General features: G+C 44.5%; 1 protein-coding gene across 10 annotated transcripts in view; it reads right to left on the bottom strand.

Annotated features, from left to right (window-relative positions):
* Positions 1-966: 966 nt before the first annotated feature.
* Positions 967-14,600, bottom strand: part of LDB2 (LIM domain binding 2) — a 389,066-nt gene continuing 375,432 nt past the window's right edge. For 2 of the 10 annotated variants that reach the window (XM_084799110.1, XM_084799105.1), the window contains exons 6-8: positions 9,443-9,566; positions 8,267-8,418; positions 967-2,374 (exon numbers count right to left, since the gene is read on the bottom strand). In XM_084799110.1, coding sequence (XP_084655236.1) covers positions 2,144-2,374; positions 8,267-8,418; positions 9,443-9,566 — 507 coding nt within the window. In that variant the 3' untranslated portion in view covers positions 967-2,143. Of the gene's footprint in view, positions 2,638-5,396; positions 5,540-8,266; positions 8,419-9,442; positions 9,567-14,600 lie in introns of all 10 variants that reach the window. The other 8 variants (XM_084799111.1, XM_084799113.1, XM_084799112.1 and 5 more) reach the window with 8 other exon arrangements.

The raw sequence follows: 14,600 nt of genomic DNA, 5'->3' as shown, positions 1-14,600 counted from the left end.
TCTGCCTGCCTTAGGCAGCAGCCTAGGCCTGGAAGGACTGGTTGGCACAGATCTCAGCCTGTCATCTTTTCTGGCTGACAATTTGTGAGTAACCAATCCGTCTTTCTTCTTCTTCTTCTTCTTTTTTTAAATTATTATTCTGTTAAGTCAAGTCTTTTGTTAAGTAATGTACGGATTATCAAAAGAAGCTTGTATATATAATATCTTACAACAAAGCTTTTTGATTCTTTGTGAATTTCACATCATGCACCCCAATCCCACTTAGTTCTCCATCCCTTGCTATCCATATCCACTCTCCACCCTTGCAACCTCCATACAAACATATAAAAATAAACAACAACAACAACAACAACAACAACAACAACAACAAAGCCCCATCTTGTTGTGAAAGCTGCAGCGTGTTACACAGTATACTCTTTTGTCCAAACATCTTTCCTTGCAAATGGTCCTTGCAATGAGTCATTGGTCTGGTTGAGGCCTTTGGCTTCTGTTACACTATCAACACTGGATCCTCACCAGGACTCCTCTCAGATACCCTGTTGCTGCCTGTGTCATGGGGAGTGTCCCTTCACACACTCTAGCAATTCATAGATGGGGTAGATGTTAGGGTGGGCTAACTCAAAGTACTGAGATCTGGACCTGCATGGTAGCTGAGCTTGTCAGCCCACCAGCTTTTCTGCAACCACACCACTGTCCTATCTACCACACCCGATGCCACAGCCAGCAAAGGCAGTGCCAGCTCACTCACGTCTTTGCCACCAGGACCAGCTCTACTATAACCAATTGATTTTATGTGCCTTGCTGCCTGTGAGTGTTATTTGCCTCAGAGAAGTTTGTGGGCAGTGAGCTTGCTTCACACAGGTATCATAATGCCAGTCCACTTGGAGTCTGGGTATTAAATCCAGTCTCGACACTTCTCATAATTGTGAGCAAGTGGAGTCACAAGTATTCACACCAGCAGCCAGATTCACTCACTTTGGTCATTAACACAGTTTATTATTGGCACACTTACCAGTAAAGCATACATAAAATACAGCTGGTTTATGACACACGGAGCTACTGTGTCTTTACATGTATAGAGGACCATATTAATATGCAAATGGAAAAATTAGTTCTCTTATAAAGTTTCACATAAATACACTGAACTTGCCCCAAAAGAAAAGTCCCCATAAAAGAACCAGGTGAAAGATTTACAAAATACTATACAAGAAATATAGCATGGAGAAAAAAACAAAACAAAACAAAACAAAACACCAAAACCCAGTCAACTCAGATACAATTAAAAAAAAAAAGGCAATACAAAAAGTTTCAGATTTATTAAGCTTCCCACAAAATTAATGGATTACATGGCTTGAAAATATTTGGACCCACAGCAAGTTTACAAATGCATACATTTCCCAGGGTCCATTTGTCTTTGTGTACAGAATAAATCTACCCATATATCTTTGATGATTCCTTGTTTCAGTACTTAGCCTAAATTGAAACAACTCAGACTCAAGAACCCATTAGCATCCGCTTGCCAGAAAGTCACCTAGCTGTGTCTTCATAGGGGTCTTGCCACATGGAAAAGCAATGGAAAGTGAAGTGGGAGGGAGGAGGATATACATTTAAGTTACTTTCCCAAAATGGATTTTTTCTTTTCTTTTCTTTCTTTTTCTTTTTCTTTTCTTTTCTTTTTTTTTTTTACTGAAACAAGAAACTCTCAAATGCAAGTCAAAAAGCAGAAAATATTTTACAATATTAAAAAGTCATCTGTAGCTGGGGTCGGCATGTTACTGAAATCCTGAGCACGTTCGGACAACGTGGCCTTCGTCAGGCGCATGGACAGCAAGTTCAACACATAGAGGGACGTAAGACCGTGCCAGGAGGTGTGTGAAGCCTCTAATTACCGTCAGGGACAGTGCCTGTTCAAGGAGAGGCCATGGAGTCTCAGTGAACAATTCTCTCAATTAAAAAAGGAAAAAAAAAAACCCGCAAGAAAGAAAAATCAGGCCATTATGTTTAGAAATAGATGTTTGTATGGAAACGTTTTGTTTGCGTGTTTTTAATTTCACCTCTTTCCTCTCCTGATAGTAGGGATTTGCCACTGGAATTCTATCCCGCGGGGCCTATGGACAGCGGAATCGGGTGCGGGTGGCTCATCTTATTGGGAAGCCTGGGGTGGGGGGTTTTCTGATTTGGTCTCTTGCGTGGCGGGAGGTTTACTGTTCCACGGGCTGTTGTTCCCCAGGGCAGGTGAACTGTTGAAGTCTTCTTCGTCGTCCATGCCGTTGGCCGCATCATACTGCGTGTTTTCTAATCTAGTGATTAGCCTTTCGTCCTCGTCCCCAAACTCACCTCCCATCAGAGTTGGCTCTCCTACCACCATCACATCCTGTGAACAGCAGCTGACATTATTACAGGGAAACCTTAGGGGAGAGAAGCTCAGCTTAAAACAACAGTGGGAAGAGCTCGGGGGACCTAGGACAGACACACTTGTGTGCGCTGTACAACCGGGTCAAGTCTCAATGTCGGGGGGGCCGAGACGCATATTGGATTTCTACAGGAAATAAACATCGCCTCCCGATGTGTAACAACCACGCGAGTTTATGTCCTTAGTGCGCAGCCTGACACCGGAGAACGAGCAATGCTAGCAATCTGCAGAAATAAAAAAATGGATTTTTCAAAATTAAAAAAAAAAATCCACGCTTTGAACTTGCTGACCCGGGGCACTTTTGAGAGGGCTATGGAACTTTTTGGCAATATTTCCAAAAATTGCCACCTCCACTGAGGGCTTAGGAGTGGCCCTGTCAACTTGCAGAGAGCTGGGACACTCAGGTAGGTAAGGTAGCATTCTGCAATACCCACACAACTCATTCCAGATAGTACTCTGTTCCCAGGATGATATACGTTTTAATTGAAGACAGAATTCCTCTCTTCTCTACTCTGCCAGGTCCTTTTATGCAGCCAATATCCTTGACACTCTGCTACTTAATTATGGTAATTAATTTAGGTAAAGTTTTCGATAAAAACAATGTTCACACTGATTTGACAATTTGCATAGCTAATTAAGTCATTAGCAAAAACCTGCTGATTGCCAACAAGCCCTGAATTCACCATCTGTTATTTCATGGTGCCTGTCACCTATCTCCACACAGGCAACCCTGCTACCAATCTGGGCAGTAAAGAGAACCAGTCTGTCCAGCTGGTACCATAAAAGAAAGACGGAAGAGCAAGCTAATTATAATTATGCCAATGGAGCCGGTAGTCATCAGGGGATGGGGGCATGCAAAAAGAATCCAAGTAATGACTCCTTTAAGTACAAATTGTCCTTCCATGCAAACAAGAAAGCCACCTACTATAGCTGGGAGCTCCTGTAGAAGCCACAGCTGGAAAAGCCCAGGCCTAGGGGAGGGGTAGGGGTATACACAAGACACAGGTCCAGCTTCTTTGTTCAAAAGGGGGGGTGGGGGTGGCGGTGTATATGGGGATGCTGACCCTGATGTGAGACAGGCTATCTGTCAGGTAGATTCTTCCAGGTAGGCTCTGAGCAGCATTTACTTAAATGCTTGAAGAGGGTGACTTGCTCTCAGCCTCTAGGAAGCAGAAAAAAAGACTTGCTAGGCCACCTGCATTGGAGGGGTGGGTGCGCAGCTCTTTGCAGGGAAGCTAAGTCAGTAAAGCGTTTGAGCACTGGGCATCTTTTATTTTTTTAAACTCTGGGGAGCTTGCCCTACCATCTGGAGAAGGGAGCGATATTCTCTGATACCAGTGAACACTATGAAGGTGTCCATTAAGCAAACCCCTTCATTACCACCTGCTCTCTTCTGGGATGAAAACACGTTGTTTTGTTTACTCCTTCCCTGGTCCCTTCTTCATTTGGATGAGGTGACAAACAGGTTTGCACACTAGGTTTTCTGGCTAGTCTATTCTCATGAACTGGTTAAATTGGTTTTAAGAAGAAATGGCCCAGATGGAGCAAATGCATAAAACGGGAGCCTTGGTTAACTCAGCAATAAAGGTACCAGTCAGGTTACCTGCCAGAAACTGAACTGGGTGCTTCCCAGGAAGTGCTTACTAGGCAGTGGAGAGTGAAAAATGACACTGAGACGTAAGGAGGCTCAGGAAGATTCTTAAAAGATGAGATGCAAAATAGACAACGTCTTTCTGACTGGGAAGAGGGACCACGTGGTTTTAGATGGAATGTAGACACCACACAGACTTGTGAACATTATTCAGTTAGCCAAGAGGCCACCATTTCACTCACAGGAGCTCGAGGATAAAAACTGTCACTTAGGTACAGGCAATTAGGAGGCTGTACTTAAGATAAGGAACAAAAAGAGGTGGAAGGAGTAGGGAAGGAAAAATTGGCGGAGCGCAGCTGAAGGGTTAATGAACGCACTCGGAAGGCTTTGAGGAACATGCATTGAGTGTCACTGAGCAGGAGCAGGCTGTAGAACCAACCACGTGGGTGTGGGTTAGTACTGTGATTTCCAAGGCCGTCGAGAGAAGCTGAAAGAGTATGAAGAAGTGAAAGGTGGTTTGAAAGGCAGAGGAGAAGTGTACGAAGTAGCCAAATTAAGTGTCACTTTAGAAGGAAAGTCCCCAGCACTGCACATGTGTTCTCTGCGTTAGAGAGTGACATTCATGCAAGGAAAGCAACAATAGGCAGGTACTGCTTTGAGTCACTGAAGTGGGGCTCTGGCATTTGCTTATAATATGCAGAGGACCTCTCCCCGACATCCTCACTCTGGAAATGGCTGGAAAAGATGTCCAGGCACAGGTGTTCATAAACGTTCTGTTTCAGAGAGGTGTTATATTGGCATTCTTGGTTATTTAAAAAGTATTCTTAATTAGAAAGATAACTCTGTGTGTGTGTGTGTGTGTGTGTGTGTGTGTGTGTGTGTGTGTGTGTATGTGTGTGTGGTGTGGTGTGTGCACACGAGTGCTCATTTGCATGACTTAGCTGACTGGTAGGTGGCTAGTTATAAACAGAACAACAACTTTTGACTTTGTGTTGCATAGATACTTGAGGCCACTTACAGAGTTTTACGAACATTTCTATTTGGTTCCTTCCACACCTTTACAAAAGGACAGTGATGCTCTGCTCTGGCTCCCTCTACTTGTTACCTTCAAGCAAAGTAAGTGGATAATCCAGGCTGCTGTTAGCTAGGGGGATGTGAAAAGCAAGTCTCCACCCCCACGCCCTGGAAATCCCACTTCTGCAGTGAGAGTGAATTTCCTTTCCATCTCATGCCTTTGAGACCCATTGGGATCCCATCCGAGAGTAGCCCACAAGCCCTCGGTTCCCCATGAGGCTGACCTCTGCCCCTGAGCTGGGAGCTTGGAGGTGCTTTTTTTTTTTTCTTTTCCCATTTTACACCTTCTCACTAATCCCCCGTGCAAGGACCACCAACCTCTGAGGAGGACTGGAAGTGACTCCTTTCAGGGCCCCTCAATGCTTCTCCTTAAATTGGCCAGAAGGGGTCACTGCTGCTGAATGACACAGGTCTCCATCCCTCCCAGGGTTGAGGCTGCAGTTCGGGATGGCTCCTAGCCCCTGCTCATGGAGTGAAAGGCAGAATCCAAGGATTAAACCCTAGTCCTGGACACACACACACACACACACGCATGCATGCATACACACACACACACATGCACGCACACACACACAGCACATATACACAGCACACACACGCACACATGTACACACACAGATACACAGACACAGACACACACACACACACAGACACACACATGCACGCACGCACACACATACATAGCACACACATGCACACACATGCACACACAGATACACAGACACACAGATACAGACACACACACACACACACACACACACACACACACACACACACACGCACGCACAGGTATGCACACATGTACTGTCACTGCAGAATCTATGCAGGCCAGGGCTGCGATCATTGCCAAGGCTGCTGATGCCTGCATATCATTTCTATTCAAATAGTAAGATGATGCTGACTCAATAGAAAGTGGTTAAAAAGCTGTGGTCACTCTAGTTCAAAACCCATTGAATTTGAAGACACCTAAGAGTCTGTACATTTTCATAGCTTGATTCTTTGCTTTGCTTCTCATCTGCAAGTTCTATTTGACGAAAACACCTTAAAATGCATGGAATGGGGACACTGTAGATATTCATCTTTCTATTTAGTGATGCCTTGCTCACACAAAATTCACACTCATGAAAATTCCCCAATGTAGCAACCCTCTACCCCAAAATACTTCTTGTCTTGGAAGACAGGAGGATCATGGAGTAGAAAAACCTACATGTTTGTTAAAATTGAAATGATTCTACCCAGACCAAGTATGCCAAAATATATATGGTATTCTTTTACTCTCAACTTTTATACTCATGGCAGACATCACAAAAGGACGCCCTACCAAACAGTGCCTCTGAGACTCCTACACAATATGGTGCTCTGCGAGCTGGCATGAAAGAGGAAACTTCTTGGCCATGCCCAAGTTAAGCAGTGAGTTCCTTAATGACAGAGCCCCCTTGGCCTTGTTTTCAAATAATGCTTAATCTTGGTGTTGTTAGTGCCTTGCATAGCATCGAGTATAGCAGGGGTCTAGAGAATGTGTGTCGAGCTGACCCAAATTCCTCCAATATCCATACTTGTCAGCAGTGGCACCCTGGTTTCAGAATGCTCTGAAGATCTTATTCCTCGTTTGCTCGGGGAATCTAACAAATGCCAATTTTTAAACACAGAACTAGAGGAATACATGGGCTACTTGTGTGGACATTTTTCAGCCCATTTGTTAAAATGAGGCAATTTTTTTCCTCTCTCCAGTCACATTTCTGTGTAACCAGGAGCACGTACAATTGGTTCCGTAATAAGAAGACATGGATTTTTTCTGCTGACTTTCCCCCTTTGATCATCAGGAATGATGAGCACAACTATCTATGAAGGAAATAGAGGACTGCCTGGAAACTTGAGGCTTGAGGCTGATCATTCTTAGCAGTCTTCAAATTTCAAATGACCCCTTCTATGCCTAGTGGCTATCCTTTCTCCTATTCTCTCTAATTCGGGGAAGATGGAAGCCATGCCTCAGTTTGTGGAAGATAGGAAGGATTCCAGAGAATTCCAGGGAATCCTTGAGTACTGGGTTTATTTTGTCTAAAGAGAGCTGGTCACTAAGAAGTGGGTTGAGGAGCAGATTAGAGAGGCACATTTGCAAGTGGGGGAATTTCCGTTTAAAAGTTCATTCACTCTTGCAGAAAGGGGTGAAACGGGATCAGAAAGAAGCTGGCAAGGACAGCAGATACGGGATGGAAAGGGTAAGTAAGCCAGAAGTGGGGAACAGCGTACCTCCAAAGTCATTGTCTAGAAGTCATAGCGTTGAGGAAGGGTTGGGATTCAACAGAAGCAAATGAGCGCAGGCAGAGGAGCCATAAGGAATCATGGCGCATGGTGACTGGCAGGTGTTTGTAAGGACAGGAGTGTTTGACAGTGACAGTCTAATATTGTGATGAGAATTCAGAGGCAGGAAAAGCCATGGCTCAGTTTGAGAAGAGTCAACCAGTGACGAAGAAAGCTGTGCAGTCTACTCTCTTTGGACTCTACCTTTAACACTCAAAATCCAACGCCCCCCCCCCCCCCCCGTGCCTCAATTTCAAGTGGCCTTTGTCTAAGCCCAGAAATAAAAGAGGAGAGAGGACAGAGGGCCAAAAAGTTGAGATCAAACCAGGGGCTGGTTCTACATGGGCTAATGATGTGTCAGACAAAACTTTACGGAGGAGGCTACACATCTAGTGGCTGCACGCTAATTACCTGGCTCTTAAGTAAGAGGGGAGGCCCATGCTGGGAAGACCCAGGCAAATTACAGTATGGGGCCAGAGCTCAGGGGATCAGTTTCTAGGGGCATACCGGGTCTCCAAGGCTGCAGCTGAGAGGCCTTAATATGCCACTAGGCATGCTGCTAAGCGATGCTTTAATTAAAACTTGAGTGCCATATCTCCTGTCAGTGACTCTGATGGCTTTTTAATTCAGGTCCCATCCCAGCACGGACTCTTAATATTCCCCCCCCACCCAATGCCTCATTTACAGGGGACGTTACCATGGTGGGATTCTTACCTCTTGTCCTATCCCACCCTGTCCCTTCTGTGCCCCCTCCCGCCAACCCTCCAGACTACCCAGAATCTTTCTTTTTCTTTTTCCTTTTAAGCTCAAGAGAGGAATCCCAGCCCCTTGAGTTGGGTGAAGAGAAAAGGCAAGGCATTTGGGCCTAAAAGCAAAGTGAGACTTACAGGTACCTGACTGGACAGGCTCAAGCTCGCGGCCGGGGTCTTCTTCTTGCTGCCGGCGCTGTTGGTGGTGTTCCCCGCACTGCTGTTGGAAGTGCTGCTCGTTGAGTTTTTTCTTTTTCTCCTTTTGGTTGTTGGTTGCCGTGTGGGTTCTGCTGTAATGGGGAAAAGGGGAGAAGGATGGAGCCCAGGGCAAGAATACGAGGTAGTCCTCAGCATCCTGTCCCTCCAATGGCGTCGTTTTTATACATTGAAAAGAGAGCTATTTAAAATGTCCCCTAGTTTGTATAACCTAAAAATAACAATAAAAGAAAATGGTCGATTTATTTCTAGAATAGAATGTGTGAAACTCTTTTCTTCTGCTTGTAGCTACGACATGATTTTTTTTAATTTAATTGTTCTGTCTAATTATATATCTGTAATTCACTAATAGTTCTTAAGGAGCAAGCTACAGGTACCACTTTCATAATTGAATTTAAAATATTTTTACCAGTAGAAAAGTTAGGAACTGGCCTATTTTTTTTCTCTTTGTAACAAAGGAAACGAGGATCTGTAAGTACTTCAGAAGATGCAAGGTTTGTCGAAGAAGTACTCACACTGTCCAATTGCTGGCAATGCCGTGTACAACACTTGGCCCTACTCCATCCCAGTTACATGGAAGCCTGTCCCTCTCATATCTTGATATTCTCAGTTGTCACAGCCTCCGTGAGATTGAGGCTTCTCAGTTGTGTGGGAACACCCAGTGGTTTAGACTGTGATCTTTATTAAATGCTATTTGTTAATGACATGATTCTTAGAATGTTCCAGTATGGTATAACGAGAAAATGAAGGAAACTAGACTTGTTTAAGAATGGTCTATTAGTGAAAAATATTTTGGACTTGAATAATAGCTCAACTCTTTCCAATGGGACCCACGGCAATGTGTGGTGAGGATTATTTGTTTACTTGTTGTCTCTTCATTCTGTATTGAGATATATCCAAATGTACTACCATGCAGGCACATTTATATACTAAATATATCTTTTGGAAGGTTTACATACTTAGGTCAAAAAGCATGGTTGGGATGCTCCTAGCAACCAACGCTTCCTGACAATGAACCATCATCTTCCTTTCGATAGCGCTTCATCCCCACAACCTCTGAGTGTTTATTCCTAAAGACACTGGGGAACGAGAGCATACCTGGTGGGGCTACCATCCGCTGCCACTTCTGAAACAGGCAGGTCTTCAGGCAGTCTCGAGGACTGAGGTTGTAGGTTTTGTGTCTTGACATCAGTTCCTGCATTGGCTCCAGTATTACACACAACTGCAAGGAATTCAAAGTCACTGGCATTCGGCTACTTGATCATATTAATTACAGTAATAATTCTAACAGCTGGAATCCATTAGACAGCTTAAGGTTCCTTTTTCTTTCTTTCCCTGGTTTTAATTTTCTCTACGTAAGTTTGAAGGGACAGAAGTATCACCCACACTTGATTATACTCACTTAACGTAGTATGGTTTATAACGAGGTATTACAGCCGAATGTCACACACACACACACACACACACACACACACACACACACACACACACTCCTGTACAGACTTGTGGTTGGATACAGGCAGCTCTGTAAGGAATTCAGAGGCTTCTCCTTGGGTAAGGAAAGCTGTGGAGCTCATTGCTCTGGTTTCTGCTCTGGCGTCTGGCTGCTGTTGCTGTTTGTATAACCTTGCACTGTGGGTTTCAGTGCCGCTTTACACAGGTTATCTGGTGGGGACATGTGTCTTTAAAACTGTGCAGAACAAGGTGATGCTTCTTTTAATTTTTAATTCTTTCTTTGATTTTTGCATGATGCTTCTTGATGCTGATTCTCATAAAGACAGATGATGAACACTATGTGTGTTTTTGATATTCGTGTGCCCATAGTTAATTTTTATTTTACCCATGATAATTGTGTAAGTGGCACTCATCTGTAGTCACTCGATGTGGGAGAATTTACGTGAACATACATTTAGTCACCTTGTTGTCTTCTTTTGTTTAGCCTTTTCAGTTTTACTTTGACATGTAATGACAAACTCAGTTAGGATGACCATAGCCTTTTCTGGATTCCTTCGGTTGTAAGTGTGTCAGAACACCACTGCACTGAGAATGTGCTAACTCCTAGGACAAAGTCTGTGACTTGGAATGAACTATCCATCACACTTGAGGGCTGCGATGATGCAAATGTTGGCAGTTGCCTGCCCCTGTGCAAAGCAAGGTGGCCTTAGGCGAGGCACGAGTCCAGTAGCTCCCATCCCGCTCACACACTGGCTTCTGCTTCCCTTCTGCCTTCTTTACTTCCTCTCTCCTTACGTCAGACCTCGCCGTCAGCATCTCTCTTTCTGTTCCCTGAGTTTTGTTATTTCCTTCTTATGGCTAATGCCTGCCCCATCCTTGAAAACATAAATAAGACTGTCCCTCCCCTCTCCCCACCCCAAACCCTGTGTATGCTGGCGCGGTGTGTTCCTCTGACTCTCCCATTGCACCGGAGCTTTCCATTCGACAGACTTATCCACTAGGCCAAAGAGTCTTGGCGTGCTGACGCTCTGCCTTTTGCTTCCGTGTCCCAGCTTTGGCTCCAATGAACAGATGAATTTAAGGAGTTAATTTTAAGAAGACCACGAGACCTTTCCAGGGCCAAAGAGTAATCTAAGGAACGCATCCATCAGAACCACGTGGTCTGACTACAGAGAATGGAGACTTTGGCTCTAGGTCCCTTCTCACTGATCTGCATGGCGGCCCTGAACCCACACTTTAAAAAAATCTCTTTCCTGCATGTAATTCTATAGCTTCTGGTGAGAGCTTCAGATCCTTGGCCCCATTGATTCCGGGCTTCCTGTGGGAAAACACTGCTTTGCCGTGTTTCCAGTTTCTGTCTATTCTTTCTTCACTTCCCCGTTCTAAGTTCCCTCCCCAAATCTAAGCAGGATTACGATGAAGTCTATGTAGAAAGATTTGCTAAATCCACTAACCCTACCTATGGGTTTTCTGTAAACTCCTTTCAGTTTCCTTGGAAGAGGGAAGATTTTGAAGGCTGAGCAGCACGCATGCAATGTCCAGCACGGAAGTGAGCGGGAAAGCCTTCCCCCAGGCCCTTGGAAATCCAACATTATAGCTCTCCAAAGTCATAAGACCTGGAATTGCTTGCTAGATCTTCAACCTAGCGGACATTCATACTTAGTTGGTGTCCCTTTTGAAATCTAAGCTGACAGTAAAGAGAAATCAGAAAAAGGGACACAATTCTCTTCCTGTGTTCCAACACGGTGAAGGCTCTAAGTGTACCTCTTCCTACTACAAATTCTTCCCTGGCATTGAAAGGACATATAGAGCACAAGCTGTCAATGATGCCACCATGGTGTCTGCTGGCAGATCTGAGAGCCGATGGCCCCTCAGAACAGAGCCGGGTCACATTCAGGAGGACTCAGAGATGTTCACAGTCATGATTATGGCAAGGCAACTTTTCAGAGATTCCCAAGGACTGGGAAACATTTTGTTTTGTTTTTAAACACAAACAAAAAAGGAGCAAAACATTTCCAAATTAGTTCTAAAAGACAGAGGTCAGTGGAACAAGCTGGGCAGTCTCCATATGGAATCTGCCTGTCATCAGCTGTGTCTCCTGGACATTCAGTTGGATAGCACTGGGTTTCAGTGTCATCTAGAAAACTGATCCCCGCCTTGCACTGTGAGAATCTGAGGTAAGGTTTCGCACACACAAGTGTTCAGTGCGGAGAGCATCATGACATGATTGTTAGGAAACACAGCATAGATTGTGAACACCACACTGCATTTCTTGACGTTAACACACATTCATTGAGCGTTGTGCTCAGCTGTGGGGGAGGTGGGCTTTTGCGCTGGGGACACAAAATATGAGAATAGCCTCCTCCCCACCCCCACCCTCGCCCCAAGACCATATTGTCTCCTTAGAAATGATTTAATTAGATTACAAAATCTACCCTGGGTTCACAGTTCAAGTGTCTCAGGAAATCATCTCCTTTTGACCAGACTATTTTTCATTACATGACAGGCTGAATGACAAAGATGACCTGTTTGGACCCAGAAAGGGTGACCAGCATTGAGCAGGTTATGGATTGAGAGAGCTACACTTACCATAAGAACTGTGACCTCATTTTTTTTTTTTTACACTGCCTCTTCTCGATGGGGAATTTTTTTTTTCAGAAGCTAATCCTTAAAAATCTCTCTCTTCCACTTCAATGTGAAAATATCTTTCTATCATTGTAACCCATTCCAAAAGAGCTGCATCTTTGCATGCTAATTAAGAACACTCAGGGCCTTTTCTTAACACTGGAGAGAGAGGTCCTGGGTTGGAGAGGCAGCCCCACCCCTTTATTCATGTATGCAGATGAGCTATTATAGATGCTAAGCTGATAAAGTAGCTTTGCTGGGCTGTGTGCTGTAGGTGGCAGAGCTAACTCAGATAAGAGTAGGTCTCCTGAGCAGCTAGGCGTCACATCATGGCAACAGCAAAGCCTTGCAACCTTTACAATATGAAATCAGGAATATGACTGGGGAAGTAGGTTTCTGTTGGAGTAACCAATTCTCAGAGCTGTAACTCCTTGCTCTTTCTGATGTTTCAGAACCTCTTGAGAATCTGGCTTGGAAGTTGTAAAATTCTTCACAGTCCCATATGACTCTAGGTAAACATTTCTTTTTTTTAATAATAAGTATAAGCCAGCCCCCAATGGCTCGTGTTCCCTATGCTACATGTGTGCATAAGCAGGTGCATGTGCGTATGCATGCACACATGCACACACACCCATTAGTGGAATGAACTAAGCATAATAATACAAACCCATTGATTTGGAAGAACAATTATATAGCAAAGTTGTGCCTGCTCCTGAGTCCCCAGGACTCGAAAGAAAGATGACAATTTGCAAGTCTGTAGTGTCTGTAACATCTCTACAGCAGCATGCATGCAAGGGTGTGTTTAATTTTGTTTCCTACAGTGGTACTGCAGAGTATCTCCTGGAATCCCAGGTAGCTGTGGAAAGGGTAGCACCAGCAAGACCCAAGAGGAGTCTGTGCCTTGAATATGCTTAAAGGTGAAGCCTTTCAACATGTGTGGCTGTCCAGGCCAGTAAGGACCTTGAAAGGGTCAGTGTTCATCCTCAAAAAGCTCAATGGATGCCACTTTTCAGCTTTAGTGAGAGGCTAGGCTTGCTCTGCATGCTTCTATTCTGACTTTGTGGGATCCTGACAAGGGGATTTGCTGAATGAACGGATGCATGGATGGATGGGTCAGATAGTGAAGCCAGATTAACAGCAAGGAGTCATTTGTCAGTAGCAGACAAATCAGGAACAGTCCTGTGGGCTTAAAAGTGATCAATCTATTCATCCAATAAATGACTGATTGCTTCTTTGGTGCAGAATGCCTGACCCAAATGCATATGTGTGTGCTGCCTGGGCAGGGAGGCTTGGGGGGAATTCGACGTTTCTGCAGTTTCATATTTACTGAGAGCCTAGCAAATGCGGATAGCGTGGTTAATTCACTTTGTTTCTTTTACATCTGATAGTTTCCCCGGAGGATTCTGGTTATCCTCAGCTGCACATTCACACTCATCTGGTACAGGTCACCTACAGAGTTGAAGAAATAAGTGGCAGTTGTGAGTGTTGGCCTTAAGCTACGGTGAAGCTGGCGTCCTGGAGTCAGCATGTGGCTGACACTAACTGCAATCAACATTTGAGTCCTATTCATTTTGAATAACACCTGAGTGTGAACCACTTACTCTTTTTTTTTTCCCAACAAAATCTATTTTGGGGGCTATGTATGGTGTGTGTGTGTGTGTGTGTGTGTGTGTGTGTGTGTGTGTGTGTGTGTGTGCAGGTGTATTTGTGTTGTGACCCATGTGACAGAAGACAATCTCCGGCACCATCCTCACCTTCCATTTTTGTTTGAAGCATGATCTCTCTGTGTTGTAGGTTGTTGTATAAACCATACCAGTTGGTTTATGAGCTTGCCCTTCCTTTTGTTATAGGAGTATTGGACTTTAATTAGTGTGTGTGTGTGTGTGTGTGTGTGTGTGTGTGTGTGTGTGTGTGTTGCAGGCCACTGTACTTGTGTGGAGGTCAGAGGACAAGTTGTTGTAGTTGGTTCTCCCCTCTCTTTTTGTCATCTGAGTTCTGGGTCATTAGGCTTGGTGGCAAGCAATTGCTCACAAAGTTATCTCACTGGCCCCTCAACAAGCTCTTTCATGTGGGTTCTGGGATTCAAACTCACATCCTTCCATTTGTGTGGCAAGGGAGCTACCCACTAAGCCAGCTCTCTAGCTTCCACCTACTCTTTGTATCCAGGTCTTTGCAA

Source organism: Acomys minous (assembly GCF_964271855.1).
Source record: "Acomys minous genome assembly, chromosome: 10".
Classification (NCBI taxonomy): Eukaryota; Metazoa; Chordata; class Mammalia; order Rodentia; family Muridae; genus Acomys; species Acomys minous.
The sequence above is the reverse complement of the archived record's forward strand: the minus strand, read 5'-3'. Positions and strand labels throughout refer to the sequence as shown.